Here is a 22,997-nt window from a genome sequence, read left to right as displayed (position 1 = left end):
TCTCTCTCTCCATCGCTCTCTCTCTCTCTCTCTCTCTCTCTCTCTCTCTCTCTCTCTCTCTCTCTCTCTCTCTCTATCGCTCTCTCTCTCTCTCTCTCTGTGTGTGTACCCACCCTTCCCAGTCATAATGAACTACTGGATTCTGTGTCTTTTGCACCTGAGAAGGTGGAAAAGTTTCTGGCAACGCTCGATTCTGACTCACCAACTGGGCCTGACTGCATCAGCTCATGTGTCATAAAAACCTGCTCTGCTGCTCTTGCACTTCTGCTCTCTGCCATTTTCACTTTGTTGTTTAACACAAGTCATCTTCCTTCTGCTTAGAAATCAGCCATCATCACAGCATGATGCAAAAAGGTGCAAAACAGATCTCCTTACGGGTGTAGTACTGGTGAACTTTCCAATATGCCTCTTTTTTTTTTTTTTTAACTATGTTTTTTCGGTTTAGATTCATACGTATTGTATAAACTCATTCAGTATTTCCTTTAAAATATCTAATGTTATCTTTACACGCAATTTACAAGAAATATAATATTTTGCATGAAATCTGTTATAACTTTAATTTGCATCATTCTTTTGGGCTGAAATTTGGACAGGATATTCAGAATATCACTTCCTTTAAAATGATGAAGGCTTTTGTTTATAGGAGTAGCCATTGTGGATTTATTGAAGGACAACCAAGTTTTATCTGGTAATTGGCATAATTAGCTAATTAGTGAAGATTTGACATAATTTCACAAAATCCTCTCATCGGGTAGTAGAGTAACACATGTATAATACATGTACCAAGTTTTGTGTGAAAAGAATGATCGGTGACATAGAAGATAGAAGTAGAAATGTGTTCTTTGTTTTTCCTTGTTTTTTATTGACGGTCTAATTTATGCAAATTATATGCATGTAATATGACAAAGAAGCGTTGAAACTGGTCTGAGTTAAAGCCAAGATTATATCTTTCAAGAAAAACTGAAAATTAGATATTAACTTGACTTTGTTTTTGTGTAAAGGCCTCTCAAAGGTACCTATGTAGTTTTCTCAAATTTTCACCAGTACTACACCCTTAACTACAGACCAATTAGCTCACTTCCAATCATCAGCAAGGTCATGGAATCCTTTATCGCAGTTGACATAAAATAATTCATTTTCTCCAACAGCCTCATCTGAAATGGATTCAGACCTGGTCACTCCACATTGGACATGCTGCTTCTATGGAGGCCCTCAACAATGGAATGGGCCCCTCAATATCAGATATGAGATCAGGGCTGTCTCTCTTCACATATCTCGTGCGTTTGATAAAGTCTGGCATGCTGCCTTGCTCTCCAAACTCTGCCTGTGGAATCCAAGGCCAACTCCATTTTTGGATTGCTGACTTCCTCCACTCTCATAGCTAATGTGTGGCTCTCAACAGAACCCTTTCTACTCCTCTTACTTTCAAGGCTGGATTACCCCAAGGCAGTGTTCTCAGCCTCCGTCTTATTCTTAATCTTCCTCAATGATCTCTCTGACACTCTGGAAAAAAAACTCTTTATATTTTTGCTGATGACTTCACTCTCTGCCGTGTCATCCTGCATCCTTCTGACAGAGAGGCAGCAGCCTCTTCCCTCTCCTCAGATTTTGACAAAATCACAATCTAGTCAAACACTTGGAAAATGTCTGTCAATCCTGAGACATACCACACTCTCACTCCCTCTCTCCGAAAGGACGGCACCGCAAACCCTCCCATCAACTTTCTCAACAACCCTCTTGAAGAGGTTCAGTCACTCAAACTATTGGGTCTCACTCTTAGCCATGATCTCTCTTGAGCAAGCCACATTAACAAAGTTGGCCTCTAAAGCCACTGGGCATCATCCATCATGCAAAGTCCTTCCTTGGCAAGCCTGCACTCCAATCCACCTACAAAGCTTTATGTAGCTTGATGGAGTCTGGGCTGGCATTAAATGAAGTGGAAACCAAGGCTTTCAAGATCATTGGAATCCCTCACGATGAAGTTGAGTCAATTGCCACTTCACCATCATGGGCAGGTCGGAAGTCTTTCTGTCTTCTTCTGCCTGACTTCTGGTCTTACACCCTCTTCCCTCTCCAAGCTCTTGACAAAGCTTATTTGCCATAATATATATGATGTGTGTGTGTATATATATATATATAAATATATTTACAGATGCAAGTCATAAAAATACAATAAAAAAAGAAGAAACATGGAGAGATGGAATCCCCAAAAAGCAACCAAACAAGGTAGGAAGGAATGACAGGGAATGATTCCACATTACAACACCATAATCCTTTCACGGATTGCCATCACGACATCTTTTGACATTTTTGTCATGGGTGGCAGGCAATAGGAACAATTGTATAAAGATGTCTTTGCTGGAGGTAGTTGTACATTTGTAGTGTTGTAGAGTTGGTGTAATTGTGTATTTTATTTGTTGTGGAATTGAGACAGAAAATATCAAAATATGTAACGTACAAACAAACAATCCCACAAACCCTTGAAAATATTTATTGGATTGTTATGGCGGTAATGTCGGCCAATCATCCCAAAACACACTGAGCCACATTGAGGGCCCAATTGCACCTTTGCCTGGCTCAATTTGGTTTGTTCAATGTCGAATGAGTGACACGCCGGATTCTTCCTCCCATCGAGCCTCTCAATATGGTGACTTAGAGCAATTTGTCTCGCCCCATGTGGTAGGAGTTTGAACTGGAATACTAATCATCCTGCCAAAACTGTCCTTTACAGAATTTATAAACCATGTGGTTTTATGATTGTGCTCACTCAAAAAAAAAAACCAAGATCCAGTTCTTTATGTGTGTATTCTTAAATAATGTGTGTATTTAAGAAAGGGGGAGAGGGAGAACAGGGAACATACAAACACTATATATACAAACCTATTTCCCATTCTGAAATATGAAACCTGTTGTGTCGTACTGACAGAACAGCCTTACATAAACTAATAATTAAAAGGGCCCTCAAGCACACCACAGTAGATGGACCAGGATAAGGACAAAACAGAAATACCAGTTACGACCAGTATGGGCACCTGAGGTTCTGAGTCAAAGGTACTGCAGCCCGGACAGGAAGACCCAGCACAAACCCATTCCCATGCAGGTGATTTGTGGAAATAAAATGATCACACCTGTCCTGCAGAGCCCCTCCCTCACGCACAATGGGTATGACTCCCACCAGGCCACGATGTGACTTCTCTGGCGATCATAACTCCCAGTCAATGATCACCCATTGACTGAATCGGGATGAGTCTGGTACGGAGAAGAGGGTAGTTTTGTGGATTTGGAAAGACACCGGGGAGTTTTATCAAACACATAAAATAACTGGAGTTTAGATATTTTCATAGTGATTCTCCTTAGTTAGGGCACCCATCCCCTCCCATCCCCTCCCATAACGAGTCAAAGCAGCTGGATTGGGGTAGATGCAAGCAGCTCAGCCAATCGATGTCGGTGGCCGAAAGTAGATGTGATTGGAGTCCCCGTGCAAGGATAATAAGACCGACTGAGTAGTTTGCGAGAGTTGATGTGCAGATCAGATGAAGTTCAGTTTGAGAGAAGAAAGCTGTCCAAGTGTAATACAGAGCAGGGCTATGCTGAATTCCGAGTCCAGATCCTGAGGTAGTTTGCAACCTGGGAGGAGGAGACCTACTGACTCTGGCAACCAGACTGGGAACCCCACCGTGTAGGTGCGGGCCTCATATGGGCACCCCAGATGTCCTGCCATGCCCCGCCCTGTCTGTCCCACACTGATTGGTGGTTTAGCCACTCATAAAAGTCTAATTTTCGCCCCTGGGCTTCTTGGCCCAACCTGAATATCCCAGTCCCGGTGCGGGCATGCCAAAACTTGCGACGTGGTTGGCTTGCAGAGCCGCTATTCTCTGAAAGTACATACAAGAAAGATTGCAAAGGAAAGAACATTAAAAAGGGTTTCAATGAAAAAGAGGTTTTAATCACAAACATTCATTTAAGAGGGAAGATGACAGCTTTCTTTGCAAATATTGATGCATAATCCTTTATCACAATTACCTTACCTCACTTTTATGCTGACACATGTAGTATGGGAATAACTATTTTGAAGTAGATGTGAGTCATCATCGTGTCACATAACTCTGGGCATGCTATACAATCTTAACCCCGAGAAGCCATTTCCACAATAACACACACACACACACACACACACACACACACACACACACACACACACACACACACACTGAGGTGGATACTTTGAGACCTGGGAGGGCCTCCATTCCTCCCTTAGAAACCTGCATATGGAGATAACAACTAACGACATACACACATACACACACACATACACACACACACATACACATACACACACACACATACACACACACATGCACACACACACACACACACACACACACACACATATATACACACGCACACACACACACACACACACATATATATATACACACACACACACACACACACACACACACACACACACACGCACACACACATATATATTGTTGCGGATATGGGATTTGCATCCATCCATATCCGCTTGTAAATATTCCCCTATTTCCTCAATACTTCCCAACTATCCCCAATCCCCCATTCCCTAGTCCCATTTTCTGTAAACAACACTCTGTAGACCCGACCTCCCCCTATTTCCCCCATTAAATGTCGTGCCCAGGTTCACCGCATCTCATGTAAGACAACTATAAGACATCTTGCTAGTTATTCTTAGTCTATGTCAGTTAAGGACTCGTTTCCATTAATTCTGACCCTTCATTGCAACAGAATGTGATTGTATGGCACCGTTAGGAAGTTTAGGACCTCCCAATACCTCCCCGCAGCTCTTCCTCACGGTTCAGCAACAACAACAACAACAACAACAACAACGGCAGCGGCGTGCACAGGGAGTGCGCGTCCTCACTCCGGCTTGGTTGGTAGGGGGTGTTGGGAGGGCACGAGGCCTTCCCAACGAGCCGCCATCGAACATGTGCTCGACGGGGTTACCAAATAGGGGCTCCCTGTCAGCTCCTCGTCAAGGGCGGAGTCCGGTAACCCCCGCACCCAATGGAAGCGGCGGACCGGCCCCAGGGGGGCGGAGCCAACCAGCCGAGGGCGTGTCACTCCCCGCTGAGCATGCGCAGGAAGAGGGAGGTGACGTCAGAGGCGCGCTGAGCTTGAAGCAAGAGAGACGTCCCTTCCGAGCGCTGTGACACCTCCCTGCATCTCTTGGACCGTGCTTGATCCTGTCCCCGAGCCAAGGTGCACCTTGTGCTATCAACCTACCTGTCGATTCCTGCCATCAATCCCTGTGTAAGTCTACCTTGTTCCGTTTGTCTGTGGTCTGTCTGGGATAAGATAAGACTGTAATTAAGTGCCCATCTCTTCTGTGTCTTTACCTCACTACCATGTAATCTACCCCCTTTTCTCCACCACTGTAATTATACCCTCCTCCGGAGGTCTTGAGAACTGTACCCCTTGCGTCGTTTCATCTATCCCAGTCGTTGTGTCCTTTCCATCATTGATTTAGCATAGCGCGATTTGGTCAACGTCTGGGTGGAATCGGGGTCTAGTCGGGGAATAACTGTTCGGTCGCGGCAATACCACCGCTCGGTAAATAACATCTAAACCGCGTCCGTAACAATTGGTGTCAGGAGTGGGATTCGAGGCCCGAACCAAATTTTTTTTTAAACATCTAGGAAAAAAAAATTTGGTCAAAATTATAATGTACCGAAATTTGCTTTTGTTTTACAAAAACCCGAATTTTGAAAGTCGCGCTATGGCAGATCAAGACGGCTGGGTTCCGGTAGAGGAGAGTGAGGCAGGGTCGATCCAGGACCAAATTGAGGGACATGAGGAGAGCGAAGCAGTGAGGGCGGCAGGTTCGCAAAATGGCGTCCTCGCGCACGAGGTTACGGGCGCGCAAAATGGCGCCTCGCACATGGCTACGGCGACCGCGCCCGCGACCGTAGCAGCGCCGCTGGTGGATTTGAACCTTTTTTTTATACAAATGAAGGCCCTTATGGACAAGAATGGAGAAGAATTGGAAAGCAGAATGATGGGGGTAATGAGGGACGGAGCGAGGGCTCAGAGTGAGCAATTGGGGGTAATGGGGAACCGGATGGATGCTCAGTGAGCAAATGAGGGCTGATAGTGAGCGATTGGGGGGTGAAATGGGGGGCAAAATGGGAGAAATGGGGGAACGGTTAGAACAAAGGATGGGGTCCAATCGCGAGAAATTGAGGGATGACATGGGAAACCAGATCGGGGGTTTAAGGAATGACATGGGGGCCCAGATCGGAGGGTTAGGGAGTAGAATAGAGGGATTAGACAATAGATTAGGGGAAATACAGGAGGGGTTAACGGGGGTAGAAAACAGAATGGCCGCTCAAGAGAATCAAATGGAAGGGATGAAAAAGGGGTTAGAGGGGTTAGAAAATAGTATGGAAGGCAAATTGAGGGACATGAGGGACCAAGCGGAAAGGGAAGTTAAACAAATGGGGCAGCAGATAGAGGGGGTCAGAATGGGGGTAGAAACTAAATTGGATGCTCACAGGGAGGAAATGGAGCAGATGAGGGTGGCATCTGGGCAGGAGATGCAAGTGATGGGAGAAGAGATCAGAAGAGGTGTGAGTGAGGAGGTCGGAGGAGTGCGCGAGGAGGTGAGGCACTGTGAGGAGCGCATGGAGAAGGAGGTGAGAAAGGGGACTAGAATTGCAAGGTGGTATAGAGGAGTTGACGCTGGGAGTAGAACAACTGACAGTGGGACAAAAGGAGTTGGGGGACCAGGTAAAGAAGAACACAGCGGTAATAGAGGGTTTAAAATCGACACAGAAGGAGATGAAAAAGGACGTAGGGGTAATTAAAAAAGAGTGTCAGATGGTACGTGAGGGACTGACAACGAGGTTGGACGAGGTGACAGAGGTAATGGAGACGAAGGACCGGCAGGTGAGGACGCACATAGAAACGGTCAAGGTGGCCTTAGAGGACGAGCTTGAGGAGACGCACCGGGAAATAAAAGAGGTGAAGCAGAAATTAGAAGAAGTGGAAGAAGGGGTAAGCGAAATTAAGAAGCGACGGAGAGGGGATAAGAAAGAGATCAAAGAAGAAGTAAAAGAATTGGTCCAAAGTCTGTTCGGATCGTGATGATGTGCTCATTAACCGGATGAGGGATTCGCAGGTGATGGAGGAGAAGCAAAGAGAAAGAGGACCCGGTGTAAGTGGTGACCAATATGGTCGTGCGTATGATGCGCCAGGTGATTTAATAAGCTTGGGGGTCGAGATGGACCCGGGTGTTCGTGAGAGGCCGTTGGTGAAGTGTGCGACAGGTCTGGTGTGCGAAAAAGGAGGTGTGCGAGAAAGTCCGACTCTGGGGTGTGAGAGGAAAAAGTGCGTGCCAAGGAGTGAGGGTGCTGTCGAGAGTGAGTCGGTCGTAGCGCGTGTGCGAGGGAGCACATGGAAGCGCGTAGTGAGGAGTGTTACAGAGGATGTAACGGAAGAATGCACGCCTGTGGTGAGTGTTACAGAGGATGTAACGGGAGAGGATGCGCGAGCAAGGTGTGTAACGGACGGGTGCATGGGGAAAGAGTGCGCTGTCAAAAGTAAGGAAGAGTGTACACCTGTGGTGAGTGTTACAGAGGGTGTAACGGGGGAGTGTGCGCGAGAAAGGTGTGTAACGGACGGGTGCATGAGGAAAGAGTGCGCTGTCGAGAGTAAGGGTGAGTGCGCTGTCAAGAGTGGAGGTGAGAGTAGTAAGAGTGACACGGAGCGTGAGTTGGTTGTGACAGGTGAGAAAGGAAGCACACCTGGAATGGTAGAGCGTGTGTGGGAATGCACGCTGGAATTGGTAGTGAGGCACGTGGTTGGGTGTGCGAGTGAGAGCACACCTGTGATCGTCACAGAGGAGGTGACCGAGGAGGGGGCGCGAAGAGGTGTGTTGGTGAGGTGTGCGAGCGACGAATGTGTGCCAAGGTGTTCGGTGGTCAGGTGTGTGACCAAGTCTGTGAGCGGAATGAGTGTACCGAGGTGTGTAAGGAAAGGTACGAGGAGCATGGGAGCAGCTGGAGGTATGAGCAAGAAAGGGGTAGCGTATGCGTGTAAGCATGCAGGTGAGGCATCGACGGTAACCGGATTAGCGGTTAGAGCGACTTTTAGCCGAATCGGGCCCTCGGTGCGTGCCGGGCTTCGCGTGCCGCGAGAACCAGCGGGGATCCGAGCCACGGCGGGTTCGAAAGGACCGCCGTACGCGATCCACGCTGGGCCTCGCTTTGAACGGCCGCGTCCGTGCTCCACTAGGCGGAGCGGGCAGCCCGATAGGAAGGGTCGTCATGGCGACCACTTTTTGTTGAGGCATTCCGGCAGGTCGAGATCGGGCCATGGGATGGCTCCGTGCCGAGATGGTGCGTGGGACCTCGGCCCGGGTAAACCTCCTTCCCTGCACCGAATGCGGGACGTATCCAGCCGCTGGCACCAAACAACCCGCATTCATGGCTTGGCTGTACGAAGCCGAGCTTTAGAAGTGAATTGGCGCACCGAGAGGCATTAGTAAGTAGACTGTAATGACGAGGATAGTGTTTTGGCCCCGAAATTAGAAAAACAAAATTTGATGATTGGCAAAGGATTGGCAGTAATGATTGGCAGATGATGGGTAGTGATTGGCAAATTTTTGATTTGTTGAAATTTGATGTGCAAAATTGGTAGTGGGAGATGCCCGATGTGGTGGGATGGCAACTCTGTCATCCCTCACAAACTGGGGGCAGATGCGCTATAGATTATGGGGTGTATGGCAGTGAAAACTAGCCCGGGTGGGTTAGGATATTGTGTGTAGGGATCTAGCGAAGATGACATTAGGTAACGTTAAGGTTAGTTAGTGACAAGGATACCTGTAGAGGGGACGCAGGTAGATTAGAGTGGATGATAATGACGAGGGAGCGCAATAGTTTAAAGGGACGACTGGGGAGCGCAAGTTTCAGAGGGGAGTAGTTAGATGAGATGATGCTGTGTGAGAACTGGACAGGTGTGTGGAGCAGTGTATGAGTAGTGAGTGTTGTGGATCAGCGCGAATGCGCTTGGGGGAGAGAAGGGTGCAGGCGGCACCAAGTATGAGAGCACAGGTGTGCAAGTACAGGTGTGTGGAATATATGGAGCAGAGAATGAGTGGTGTGGAGAGAGTTGGAGTAAGTGGTATGGAGTGGTGTGCATGGTGCGAAGGTGTGGATGGGGGAAGAGTGGACCCCTTTTCACGAGTACCCGGGGAGGGTAGTTTAAAGAATAGTTAGAAGGTATAGGTAAATTGTGGTTGGATATTGGCATTTGTGGTGCGGTTGCAGAATGGTATTGTGGATGGGTGCATTGGTGTGGTGAAATTGGCTGGTCGTGTGGCCTGTTAGTATGAGTGTGAATGGTTGGGCACTCCGCCACTGTTAGATGTTGGCCAGGTGAGGCCGCAGGTGGGCTCTGGGAGCCGTTAGTGTCAGTGGGTGCCTGAGGATCCCGGGCGTGGATCGGGCAGGCCGTGCCAGAGAGGGCACTGAGGGGGTGAGAGTGCGAGAGGGCCTTCCCCAGTTAGTTAGGTTAGGGTGAGGAGCAGGTGAGCTCGGTAGGCAACAACAGTGGTGGAGGTGTGCAGGTGGGCGGACCAGCTGGGAGCGTCACACGACCCAGCCACCGAAATTGTGCGGGGGCACCGAGTGTTGAATCGGGGAGTGAGACCCAAATTGATGGTGTGCACCACAGATGGTCAATGGGATTTTGGTTCTTCGAACCACATAGAGTAATGAGGGCCAATGGTTTGGCAGGAGAAAGACCCCGGGTAATGTAAAGTTGTTAAAGTCATTTAGGAAATAGTTAGGATTGATGAACCTGTCGCACCATACGCAGCCACTTATCTGAGGTGATGATGATGACTCCACACCTGTGTTTTCTTTGTTTTGTGTTGCAGGAAATGAGAATTGCTGTTTGGATTTGTGAGACGCATCACGACGTGGATAAGACATTGGGGTGATTCCATCTCTCCCTCCTTAGGAGGGACTGATGATGAATTGGTGATGGCAGATTTTGATGTTGAATTGGTGATGGCAGATTTTGATGAGAGTTGGAAATGGCAAATTTGATTGGTTAGGAGGGAGAGAAGATGAATTTGGTTTATGGGAGGAACGGGGAAGACAGTAGGGACGTTGGTGATGTGTAAAGTAGATGTTTATGGGTAGTGTTGTGTTTTGTGGATACAGTAAGGGGTAAGGGAGGGGCAATGTAGGTTACCTGGTTGGCGGGGGGGGGGGGCGTACGGTAGGAACGTACCTGTCTCACCTGGTTCCCATGTGCCCCCAGTGTGCATTACCTTACATTGCGTGCACTTTTGCGCCCTTACCACCTTACTCACTTGTCTTCTTTTGTCTCCCACCTCCGAGGATCTGGCTTTGGGGCAGAGAGTGAGGAGAGAGAGGTGCTGGCTCCGCAGTTGTGGGCCTGTACTTCCGCTGCTTGCTGCCTGGATTGATACACCATATGGACCGCAATTCTTGTGGCCGCCCACAATGGACCGCAGTTCTTTTGCGGTCAAGCACCACCCGTGGATGGACCTCTGGGTCAACGTGGCACCTATGCCATACAGGTGAACCACTTTTAGTTGGCCCCCCTGACGGCCACAATTCAGAAATGGACGCGGTTGGCGCCTTTCTTTATTTCTAAAGAAGCCAGAAGGCCAAGTGCACTCCATGAAGGCAAGACCAGCGGCAGAACATCGGCCGGCTGCGACACCACCGGTGACCATGGACACTTAATTGTGCATTTTTATGAACACTTTATTGGTGCACCGGATGGTGCTGACTGTGCGTAATGGGGTGGTGCTTTTGGTGCTTGGACGGGGTGCTCTGCACATTATTAAAGGCCGTAGGGCCACAGGGCACTCGTGGGTTGGTGTATCGATGCTGGCATGCGTGCTCTCCCTATGCATAACATCTGCATGTGTTCCTCAAAGAACAGGTCCTGGATCGTAGTGTAAATATCAGTCTTGTATAAATGATGCTCCCTACCGGCTGTATGTTTAGTTTGAGGATGCTTTCCGCGATTCGGTTATCCTGTGGGTGTGTTTCTGTTAGGAGAAGGGTGCAATGTCGGAGGGGGACATATTTACTCATTTGTGAACATCTGTAAAACTGTCGCACTCAGGGTTGAGTTAATAGACTCCGCAATAAAACGGGTCTCACAGTTCACTCCCAAGCCTACAAGGACCACATACAACACTACAAAGATGCCCTCTCCCGCGCCCGCTCTGCCTACTACTCTCAAATTATCCACTCTGGCTCCGGAAACCCAAAAGCACTCTTCTCGACAATAAACAAACTCCTCCGCCCCCTGAACACCACCACCCAGTCATTCACAGTAGACAACTGCATCTCCTTCCTCTCTTTCTTCCAACGCAAAATTGACAACATCTACAACAGCTTGACCACCGCCGCACCCGCTCCCCCTCCAACCACCTGCCCCCCCTTGTCCTGCCATCCCCTGTCTCGGTTCTCCCCAATCTCCCCTACTGACCTCTCTGAACTCCTCATAGGAATGAAAACTGCCACCTGCACTCTTGACCCCATCCCCTCCAGCTTTGTCAAAGCCTCCCTCCCTGCTCTCTCTCCACTTATCATTGCAACAATAAACTCCTCCCTGTCTACAGGCATCGTCCCACCTTCCCTCAAAATTGCTGCTGTTACCCCCATTCTAAAAAAACCTGGTCTAAACCCTGACACCCTAAACAACTTCAGACCCATCTCCAACCTACCCTTTCTGTCAAAAGTTTTGGAACGCGCTGTAGCCACTCAACTCAAACATCATCTCTCTGCCAATAACCTGTATGAAACATTCCAATCCGGATTCCGCTCCAACCACAGTACTGAAACTGCTCTCCTCAAAATCACCAACGACCTTCTCCTCTCCTCTGACGCTGGCAACCTCAACATTCTCGTCCTCCTCGACCTCAGCGCTGCCTTTGACACCATCGATCACACTATCCTCCTCACCCGACTTGAATCCACCTTTAACGTTACCGGCACTGCCCTCTCTTGGATTAAATCATACCTCTCTGACAGATGCCAGTTCATCTCCATCAATAACTGCATATCCCCCACTGCTCCCCTCCCCCAAGGTGTCCCCCAAGGTTCAGTTCTTGGCCCCCTCCTCTTCATCCTTTACCTGTCCCCGCTCGGTCACTTAATCCGCCGTCATGGTCTCCAATTCCACTGCTTCGCCGATGACATCCAGCTTTTCATCTCAACCAAGTCCGTCTCCACCGACACCCACTCTATCCTGACAAACTGCATCACTGAAATAAAATCCTGGCTTCAAATCAACTTCCTCAAGCTTAACTGTGATAAATCTGAAATAATCATCATTGGCCCAAAAACGCTCACAAAATCCACCCATAACTTTGCCCTCAACATCGACGGTATCCCAGTATCCACCTCCCCTCACATCCGGAATCTTGGCATCATCTTTGACCAAACCCTTTCCTTCGACAAATACACTAAACAGATCACAAAGTCAGCCTTCTTTCACCTGAAAAACATTGCCCGTCTCCGCTCATCCCTCTCCTCCACGGCTGCAGAAACCCTCATCCACGCCTTCATCACCTCCCGTCTGGACTACTGCAATAGCCTCCTCTATGGTTCACCCTCAAAAATCACCAATAAACTCCAATACATTCAGAACTCCGCTGCCCGTCTACTCACCCATTCCCGGACCCGTGACCACATCACCCCCGTCCTTTACAAGCTTCACTGGCTCCCCATCCCCCAGAGAATCCAGTACAAAATCCTCCTCTTGACATACAAAGCCTTCCATAACCTGGCCCCATCCTACCTGGCTGACCTCCTCTCCAGACACACTCCCACCCGCAACCTCCGCTCTGCTGGTACCAACCTCCTGACCCCCTCCATCCGGACCAAATTCAGATCCTGGGGGGACAGGGCCTTCTCCATCGCTGCTCCCACCCTCTGGAACTCACTACCTCACACCATCAGAGACTCCTCCTCACTCACCACATTCAAAACATCACTAAAGACCCACCTGTTCAACACTGCATTCAACATTCAACCCACAGCATTTAACCCCTGACTATCTCTTCTCCTTCTCCCTCCTTTTGCTTTAAATATTTCCCTATTGATTCTTGTCTTTTTGCAATTGTTGTTTTCATGTATTGTTATGCATTATGTTTGCCACTCTGTCAAAGCGCCTTTGGGCTTCTGGAAAAGCGCTATACAAAATAAATGAATTATTATTATTATTATAATAGTAGAGGGAACTACATCTGAGTGCCACACTAAAGTAGGTAAAAATTTATCGGGTCGGGACGCCCCGAGGTAGAGAAGGGTGCAATGTTGCGGATATGGGATTTGCATCCATCCATATTCGCTTGTAAATATTCCCCTATTTCCTCAATACTTCCCAACTATCCCCAATCCCCCATTCCCTAGTCCCATTTTCTGTAAACAACACTCTGTAGACCCGACCTCCCCCTATTTCCCCCATTAAATGTCGTGCCCAGGTTCACCGCATCTCATGTAAGACAACTATAGGACATCTTGCTAGTTATTCTTAGTCTATGTCAGTTAAGGACTCGTTTCCATTAATTCTGACCCTTCGTTGCACCAGAATGTGATTGTATGGCACCGTTAGGAAGTTTAGGACCTCCCAATACCTCCCCGCAGCTCTTCCTCACGGTTCAGCAACAACAACAACAACAACAACGGCAGCGGCGTGCACAGGGAGTGCGCGTCCTCACTCCGGCTTGGTTGGTAGGGGGTGTTGGGAGGGCACGAGGCCTTCCCAACGAGCCGCCATCGAACATGTGCTCGACGGGGTTACCAAATAGGGGCTCCCTGTCAGCTCCTCGTCAAGGGCGGAGCCCGGTAACCCCCGCACCCAATGGAAGCGGCGGACCGGCCCCAGGGGGGGCGGAGCCAACCAGCCGAGGGCGTGTCACTCCCCGCTGAGCATGCGCAGGAAGAGGGAGGTGACGTCAGAGGCGCGCTGAGCTTGAAGCAAGAGAGACGTCCCTTCCGAGCGCTGTGACACCTCCCTGCATCTCTTGGACCGTGCTTGATCCTGTCCCCGAGCCAAGGTGCACCTTGTGCTATCAACCTACCTGTCGATTCCTGCCATCAATCCCTGTGTAAGTCTACCTTGTTCCGTTTGTCTGTGGTCTGTCTGGGATAAGATAAGACTGTAATTAAGTGCCCATCTCTTCTGTGTCTTTACCTCACTACCTTGTAATCTACCCCCTTTTCTCCACAACTGTAATTATACCCTCCTCCGGAGGTCTTGAGAACTGTACCCCTTGCGTCGTTTCATCTATCCCAGTCGTTGTGTCCTTTCCATCATTGATTTAGCATAGCGCGATTTGGTCAACGTCTGGGTGGAATCGGGGTCTAGTCGGGGAATAACTGTTCGGTCGCGGCAATACCACCGCTCGGTAAATAACATCTAAACCGCGTCCGTAACAATATATATATATATATATACACACACACACACACACACACACACACACACACACACACACACACACACATGTACACACACACACCACACCTCACACACACACACACACACACACACACACACACACACACACACACACGTGCACACACACACACATATAAACATACACACATGTACACACACGCATACACATACACACACATACACACACATACACACACACATACACACACACATACACACACACATACACCCACACACACACCCACACACACACCCACACACACACACCCACACACACACACACACACACATATATACACACACATACACACACACACATACACCCACACACACACCCACACGCACACCCACACACACACCCACACACACATACACACACACACATACACACACACATATATACACACACACACACACACACACACACACACACACACACATACACACACACACGTACACACACACACACCACATACACACATACACACACACATACACACACACACACACACACACACGTACACACACACACACACACACACATACACACACACGCATGTACATGCACACGTGTAACTTCATTGTGTTATTTTTTTATGTGATTACTGATTATCCATTTTAATGGTAATGCACGCCATGGACATTTCCACACGCTCGTCTGATGGCCAGCTGACAGTGGACCTGCACATTGGCCGACGACACAATGTGAGTTTGTTTGTAGCTTTTTTGATGGCTGCCGAAGACGACAGAAATAACTGCCATCCGTGAATAATTCAGTGCTTTTAACTGAGATGAGAGGAGTAAAAGCATCCATGGCAATGGCATAGTGGTTAACACTCACACGCAACCATCTTTCACATCATCTCCCTACCTGCTGTTTGGAAATAATTAGGCCAAGCAGCTGGAAAACTCAATGGGCTGGCGTGACCACCATGTATTATGCTGTATAATTTGATTGAAGTGTCTTAGAACTTTTAAGATTTAATGAGTCATCCATCATAACATTTGTGTACTATTCATCGCTGTAGTTGAAAAGGGAAAACACAGAGGCGGTAGGTGAAAACTAGGGGCTGGTTTCCTTTTCAAGCATACACCTGCTTCAATAATTACTGCTAACCAAACTTTACCAATTTACTGTAAAAACAGGAAAAGAAGAATGATGAACATTGTAAATAAGCAAAAGTAAATCATCTGTCAGTATTTGTGTATCCCTCTGTGTTGCATTAGAAAAACTGTACGACAACCTGTGAGTGCTTCATAGCTTTGAATTTATCCTGAACAGGTCTCTGTGTTGAATCGGCTCTCAACCAGCTCAGAAATCTGAAATTAAGCCACAGTATGAGAACGCAGCATATTAGATGTTTTACAGAAAGCATTATTAGTGTCTTTAATTATCCACAAGCATCTGTAAGCAAACCATACGGCTGGATGAATGTTGCCTTCAAATGGACAACATACTCTGTCATGCAATGGCCTGCCTGGAACCATTTTACTTCAGGTTTCAAAACAGGACTTCAACGTGAATCTCTTAGCTACCCTCCCAATCGAAAATAAATAAATAACCCCACGACTGGGCTGACGGTCATCTCTTGAGGTTGTAGTTCAAACCTCTGTTGATTTTGGGGTACCCTCCTGGGATCCCTCTAATCCCCTGGGAGGTTCTTTTCAAATCCGACATCGAAATATCTAAGATGGAGGGATCCTGTGGACTATATACTGTGTATATATATATGTATATATATATGCAGTCACGTGAAAAAGTAAGTACACCCCATGTAAAGTCTTGACTTTTTCAACATATTTCAACATACAGCTATTTGATCTTCATTTCAACAATATTGATAGATAAAGGTGATATAATATAACAAATATCATGAAACATTTACATTTTGTAGTCCATTGTATAATTTACATAAACATAAATGCAAATTTCGCATGTGGAAAAAGTAAGTACTTTAAGTAAGTAAGTAAGTACTTAAGTACTTACTTAAGTACTTAAAAGTAAGTAAGTACTCCCCTTTTATTTGTTTGATCTGCATCATGAGAACATATGATGAGACCAAACTTTGATGGCATGGAGGTTGGAGTCGGGATTGGTGAAAGATGTATCAACATTTTAAGGAATGCTGAAGATACTACTATGTTGGTAGAAAGTAAAAAGGACTTTATGAAACTGTGGCAAACAGTGAAGAAGGAAAGTGAAAAAGCTGGTCTTTATTTAAGCCTAAGAAAGTCTAAAATCTTGTCAACTGAGAAGATTGACATGTCCGGATTGGGAGTATATCATGTGTAAATAGTAGAAAGTTAGATTTTCCTGGGTTGTAGAGTTGTTGTTGTATAGCCCGAGACAGTTCTCTCGAACAAGCCCGCAATAATCAATGTCACAGGGGTGACCCAGAGATCCCCCACATCCAAGATGGTGTACTCCCATCTTCAAGAAGTCAGGGCCACGACAGAGTTAGAAAAAGGCAGAGAGAGAAAGAGTAAAGGGCCAGCCCATGCGGACCAATCGGCACTTTGACCGTGACCATGCTGCCATGACGAATCCGGACAGCAGGGAAGAATGGGGAAGATTTGGCCCCCAACTTGCGTTGGTGCGAATAACCAACGTGAAGAGGCATCCTCGATAGTTGTCGGGTTATAAGGTTGAAGCGAGTGGATAATATGGAGGAGAAATTCATAAATGGTTCGTGTTGGAGAGAACAGCATTGACAATATTGACAAAGAACTGGAAGGACAAATATGAGACAATAAAAACCAAGAGGAGTTTGGAGAATGCTCTGGTATTTCCAGTTGCAATCTATGGATGTGAGTCGTGGACAGTGAAGATGAAATAAAGGAAGAAGATTGGCAGTTTTTAAATGCGTTGATGGAGACCAAAGTTGAAATTCCCACTGACTGCAAGAAGAACAAAACAATCAGTGCTTCAATAAATTAGACCACCATGTTCATTAGAAGCACTGATGCTAAAACAGAAATTGTCATATGCAGAAACTTATCATGCCGAAAATCTGGAGAAGTCATCCACGCTGGAAAGGGTTGAGGGCAGAAGAGAAGACGGATAAATTGTATCTGCTAGATGGATGGGGTAACGGCTGCAACCAAGCTATCTCTGCCACAGCTTAGGGAAGCAATGCAGGATAGGGATGTTTGGAGAAATCTGATCATGAATTTCACCAGAAGTGGGCCAAGACTTTATGGGATTTTAGAGTTTGAATAGGATTTTAGAGATTTGAAAAAAGGTGGTTGACCTTCGGCCTATTTTGACCTTTTGACCTCAAAAATATATAGGATATTTTTTGGACCACGAACTCTACCATTTGGTGAAGTTTCGTTAAGATTGGTTTAAAATTGTGACCTGTAGGCAAGTATAATAACTAGATAATTACAAATGAATTGAAAACATTAATCAACCAAAAATAGCACCATAAACGTACACCAAACCGAACATCAGTATGATGGCATTATCTGAAAATAATAATACAATTGTCAGGTTGTTGCAGATATACTGTAGCTACATGCATAACTAGAACAGCACTCGTTAGAGCCCACACCTCCGCCAGGCTGAACAGTTTGCATTTTGTATCCCACTGATAGGCCGGATCTGGATTTGGACCTAAACCAAAATCTAATCGGCTTGTTGTTGTCATCTAACCAACTCATCCACCAGGTGGACGTTTATTCATCCATAACTTTTTTAAATACCATGTTATATATCGCTTTTCCCCGATCTCTCAATGGTGAAGAATCAATTGAAAATTAAATAATTTTCGTATTCAAATCCATATTCAGTCTTCACCAAAATCGAATCAATTCGTCTTTGTCACACACCCAAACGGTCCACCAAGTTTCGTCCAAATCGTCCACAACTTTTTGAGATATCCTGCTATGTATCGTTTTTGGCCCCATCTCCCAATGGTGAAGAATTATTTTTAAAAAATATACTAGCCGGATCCGAATCCAGATCTTCACCAAAATGTAATAATTTCGTCCTTGTGTAAAATGTCATAATACACTACCTCTCTGCCAAATTTTGTCCGAATCCGTCCACAACTTTTTGAGATATCTTGTTCACAGACAGACAGACAGCAAATGAAAAATCACTCATAGAGCGACACATGGTGAAACAGAACAAAGTAGAATGGCACTCAGTAGAGCATCCTTTTGACCTCAAAAATAATTAGTGGGTGAATTCAGTGACCTGATATGCAAATCGTCTTCAAAGTTTAAGTTAATCAGAAGAAAATTGACAATTTTAGAAATTTGGCCTATGTTCACCTATTGGCCTCTATTGACCTAAAAAAAATAGTTGGTGGTTGAATTCAGTTCGCTGATATGTTAATCCTATTCAAATTTTAAGTCAATCAGATGGAAATTGAGGATTTTAGAAATTTGAAAAGGTTGTTGAACTTTTAGCCTATGTTTATCTTTTGGCCTATGTTGACCTTCAAAATACTTGGTGGTTAAATTCAGTTAGCTGATATGTAAATCCTATTCAAATTTCAAGTCAATCGGATGAAAATTGAGGATTTTAGAAATTTTTAAAAAGGTGGTTGACCTTTGGCCTATGTTGACCTTTTCACCTTTTGACCTAAAAAATATATAGGATTTTGTTGGACCACGAACTCTACCATTTGCTGAAGTTTTGTGAAGATTGGTTTAAAATTGTGACCTGGAGGCAAGTATAAATGTGAGCGGACAGACAAATGAAAAATCACTCAAAGAGCGACACTTGGCAAAAGAGAACAAAGTAGAATGGCACTCAGGAGAGCATCGTTTTGACCTCAAAAATAATTGGTGGTTGAATTATGTGACCTAATCTGCAAATCTTCTTCAAACTAAGTTTGAAAAAAAAAAAGAACCGCCTTTCGAGGCCATTTTTCCCCGCAGAGCGAGGATTGGCATTTTTGGGGCACTGTGGTCCCCTTTTTCAAGGAAGCAGCATATACCATTTTAAAGTCTTTGGTATAACTTGGCCAGAGTTCAAACCGCCGACCAACCAGACTCAGAAGGGACGCTGTAACCATTATGCCACCAATTCTGGTTGAATAGTATTTGTAGAATGTTTTTTTCCCACGGCCATCTGTATGTATAACGCAAAACTAACTACTGTATATATAACGCACTCAACAAAGGTGTTGAATCACGCTGGCGATTAATCAACCACCCCAGAGGTGAGTGAGTAAATATATTTATTTACTAATTTTCATGTTATATTTTTCTTTGTGAGCTCAAAGTTTAACTCGTCCGACACATTCACTATATGATGCTCTGTTCCAAATTTGGTGAATCCTGCTGCCCTCGTTGTCTACTTATTCTGTTGACAAACAAACAAACCCACAGATGGGAACATCACAATACTCATGTACCCTGCCAACGGCCATGTAATGAATAAATATTTAGATTCATTAAAAGAAAAGTCAAACTTACTGTGATAATTTTCAAACACGCCAACAGCTGCTCAGCTCATGTAGTGTTGTGCCAGTGCATTTGTGTTTCAAAACATTGAAAACTACATGCAACTCCTACTGGTCCACAGACCAACCGGCCCACTGGGAATTCTCCCGATGACCAGATGGCCCAATCCACCCCCGATATGAGAACAAGATTCTCCTCTTTGTGGAGAACAACATTTTGGCCACAATATTGCTGAAATCAAATTTTGACAGACTGATCAGCATTTAAAAAATTATTTTGCTGCTTTTGAATGTGATTGGTATATTCCCACTATCCTGCTTGCATTGCATCTTTTTAGATAGCGTCTTGTTTTTTCTTCAATTCTATTCAGCAATTTTGTTACGTTTGTAGGGGTCGGCAGTGATTACGTTAGTCCGGGTAGAATTGTCTAGGTGGTGTGCTCCGAATGTCGTGAAGAAGAATAAATCCATGTATCATAAGTGGGAAATTCGTTTAGACCGGATGTTGTGCATGCACGTATTTTCGTTCCCATCATGAGGGGTGGGGTTGTGTTGATTGGTTGGGGGTTGTGGGTAATGAATCTCCTGCATGTAATGGCCTCTGTTGTTTTTCCTCTGTTTCTTATGACACCAGCTTGGGATCCTAGGATCCTGGGTTTGAATCCCGGCCGATCGCTGAATTAACACCAGGGGGGATTGACTCAGCCTGTCATCCTCCCGAGGTCGGCAAATTGAGTACCAGTTCACTGGTAATTCCCTGTGTGTCGCAAGAGGCGACTAACAGGGTTGGTGGTAGGAAGGGCATCCGGCCATAAAACATTGCTTCAAAAAGGGGACCACAGTGCCCGGAAAAGGCCAACCCCTGCTCTGCGGGGAAAATGGCCTCTAAAGGTGGTTCTTTTTGGCAATTTAAGTTTAAATTAAACAGCTTTATTAGATATCCAGAATCATGTATTGCATCACCTATCCATATTATTTTGCATCTATAGTTGTTTATTCACCTCTGAGAAATCAACACATAGTACTTCCAATTTTTATATAAAGATGAGCTCATAAAGAAAAATATAAAATGAAAATAAGTAGAAGACTATATTTATTTACACCGCAGCCACACGACAGTTTCGGCTAATGTCCTATGAGGAGGTATTTCACTCAGACAAAAGAACGGTGTGATTCAGAATCTTCCTAGAGTGAATTCTAGTTGCATTTTGCTTTTCTAACTTTGGAAATCTTAACATAATAAAAAATCTGATTGTAATGTTATAAAGCATGTTTTGTGTGTCTTTTGCAGAGCAAAGGAAGAAGCGCAAGGAGCTGGATGACTGAATACAAGAGGTTCTAAACAGAGGGCCTTGTGTGCAGAACACAGGCTGTGTTCTAAAATCACTTCTGTGACCCGCAACGTGCAGCATGGTGTCTTTTAGAAATGCTACCAAGAAATGCTTTTATATTAGACTCATGATACCAATAGGGAAATGTCTAATCTAACTTTCTTGCAGTATAAATGATGCTCCTTTTGTGTCGTGGTGTTAGAAATACGTTGAGCATGAACTACATTGTTTTAATTTGCCGCAGACTGTAACAGATGTAGTCATTATTCTTATCTTTCATATAATACAGCATGGTAATCTCAGATCCAATGTAAAGAATATCTATCTGAATCGCTATAAAGTACACACTCCTACCCATTTGTTAGAGATCTTCCAACTTGCTGTTATCGTGTTTTTTTCTGATGATGCTTATTGTCTCCAACTGCAATTAATCAACATTAAACTGACAAATGTCCAAGTCACTTGCTTTTAATTGGTGTAAACACCCACAACGATTGTTTCAACAGTGGACAGACAAAACAGACAAAACACCCACAAAACAGACAAAAATGCTATTTCCTAATATAAATATCTTGTGCACATTTCAAGTAAATTCACCAACAACGTATAATTTCTGAATTCCTGCCAGCAGTCGTGCATTCTTGTCAATAATGTTATACATAATGGGATTAGTATACAAAAATGAGAGTTCTGGACAATTTGAGTTTTTGACCTTTAAAAGGCTAATCAAGGCTATTATCAGGGCTATTATCAAACCACTTGACCTTTTCACCTCCCTAAGATATTATAATCATAAAACCTTTCTAACTACTTAATCAAACATAATTGGTATGATAATATTTTGCCTTTAAATAAAAAAAGGAAATGGAAAAATATGGCCTTTGCTTGTTTTCAGGTGTTAAAGGAGCCATGCACTTCACTAGAGGTGTGAAGTTATCTATATAAATTCAAAAACTTCATTATTTACTCAATTGTCTTAAATGCACTAGTGATGTACTCATTGGTTTTTTTATAATGATGGTTATTATAACTATTTGATATGATTTGATATCAAATAAAAACTATTTGATAAATAGTTATAAAGGTGTCGGTACTTCAGAGTCTCAGCATGGTTTTAAGATAACACGTTGGCCTTGACGTCTGTTTTGAGGCCCCCAAAGGCCACTATGAAGTGAATCTTGGGACGTGGGGTCAGGCAGTCCGCAGGCAAAAGGTAACCACCATGAGGCCAATAACTCTACTGCTTTTCAATGCTTAACACGTCCTGAATCCACCGCTGGGAAAAACTCGTAAAATTTTATATTATTTCATTTTAAAGTTTTTGTAAACCATATAAAATGTATTGCTGAAGTCAATTCTTATGCAATTGAACAAATCAACAATAATTTAGAAAAATTAGGTTTAAGAAAAATATGCTTGGGATTTAACACCACAACAACAAAGAATGCACCAGGTTGGAAAGAAGGACATTATATTTAAATATGGAACACATTGAATACCTGGTAGAAATAAGATATTCAAAAGTTTGAAGAACCAACTAATTTATCCATGATGTTTATTGACTAAACTGATAAGAATGAAATGTATGCATTAGGGATCAAAAATAAAAAATAAAAAATTCACCTTTTTTTTAACGATGGTTCTATTTCACATTATGCTTGAAATAAAAAATGTATCAATATTAGTTAGTAGTTCTCAAATGTTAAGAATAAATGGTCGTTCATTTATTTATAAGAAATGCTTAAAGTTCTTT

The 22,997-nt window shown here is 44.8% G+C and overlaps 1 protein-coding gene across 1 annotated transcript in view; it reads left to right on the top strand.

Annotated features, from left to right (window-relative positions):
* LOC137429034 (pleiotrophin-B) overlaps positions 1 to 21,701 on the top strand; it is a 187,609-nt gene extending 165,908 nt beyond the window's left edge. The window contains exon 5 of the mRNA XM_068119044.2: positions 21,205 to 21,701. Coding sequence (XP_067975145.1) covers positions 21,205 to 21,239 — 35 coding nt within the window. The 3' untranslated portion in view covers positions 21,240 to 21,701. The remainder of the gene's footprint in view (positions 1 to 21,204) is intronic.
* Positions 21,702 to 22,997: the final 1,296 nt, after the last annotated feature.

The sequence above is a fragment of the Myxine glutinosa genome, chromosome 1, assembly GCF_964187855.1.
Source record: "Myxine glutinosa chromosome 1, kmMyxGlut1.1, whole genome shotgun sequence".
Taxonomy (NCBI): Eukaryota; Metazoa; Chordata; class Myxini; order Myxiniformes; family Myxinidae; genus Myxine; species Myxine glutinosa.
The sequence above is the reverse complement of the archived record's forward strand: the minus strand, read 5'-3'. Positions and strand labels throughout refer to the sequence as shown.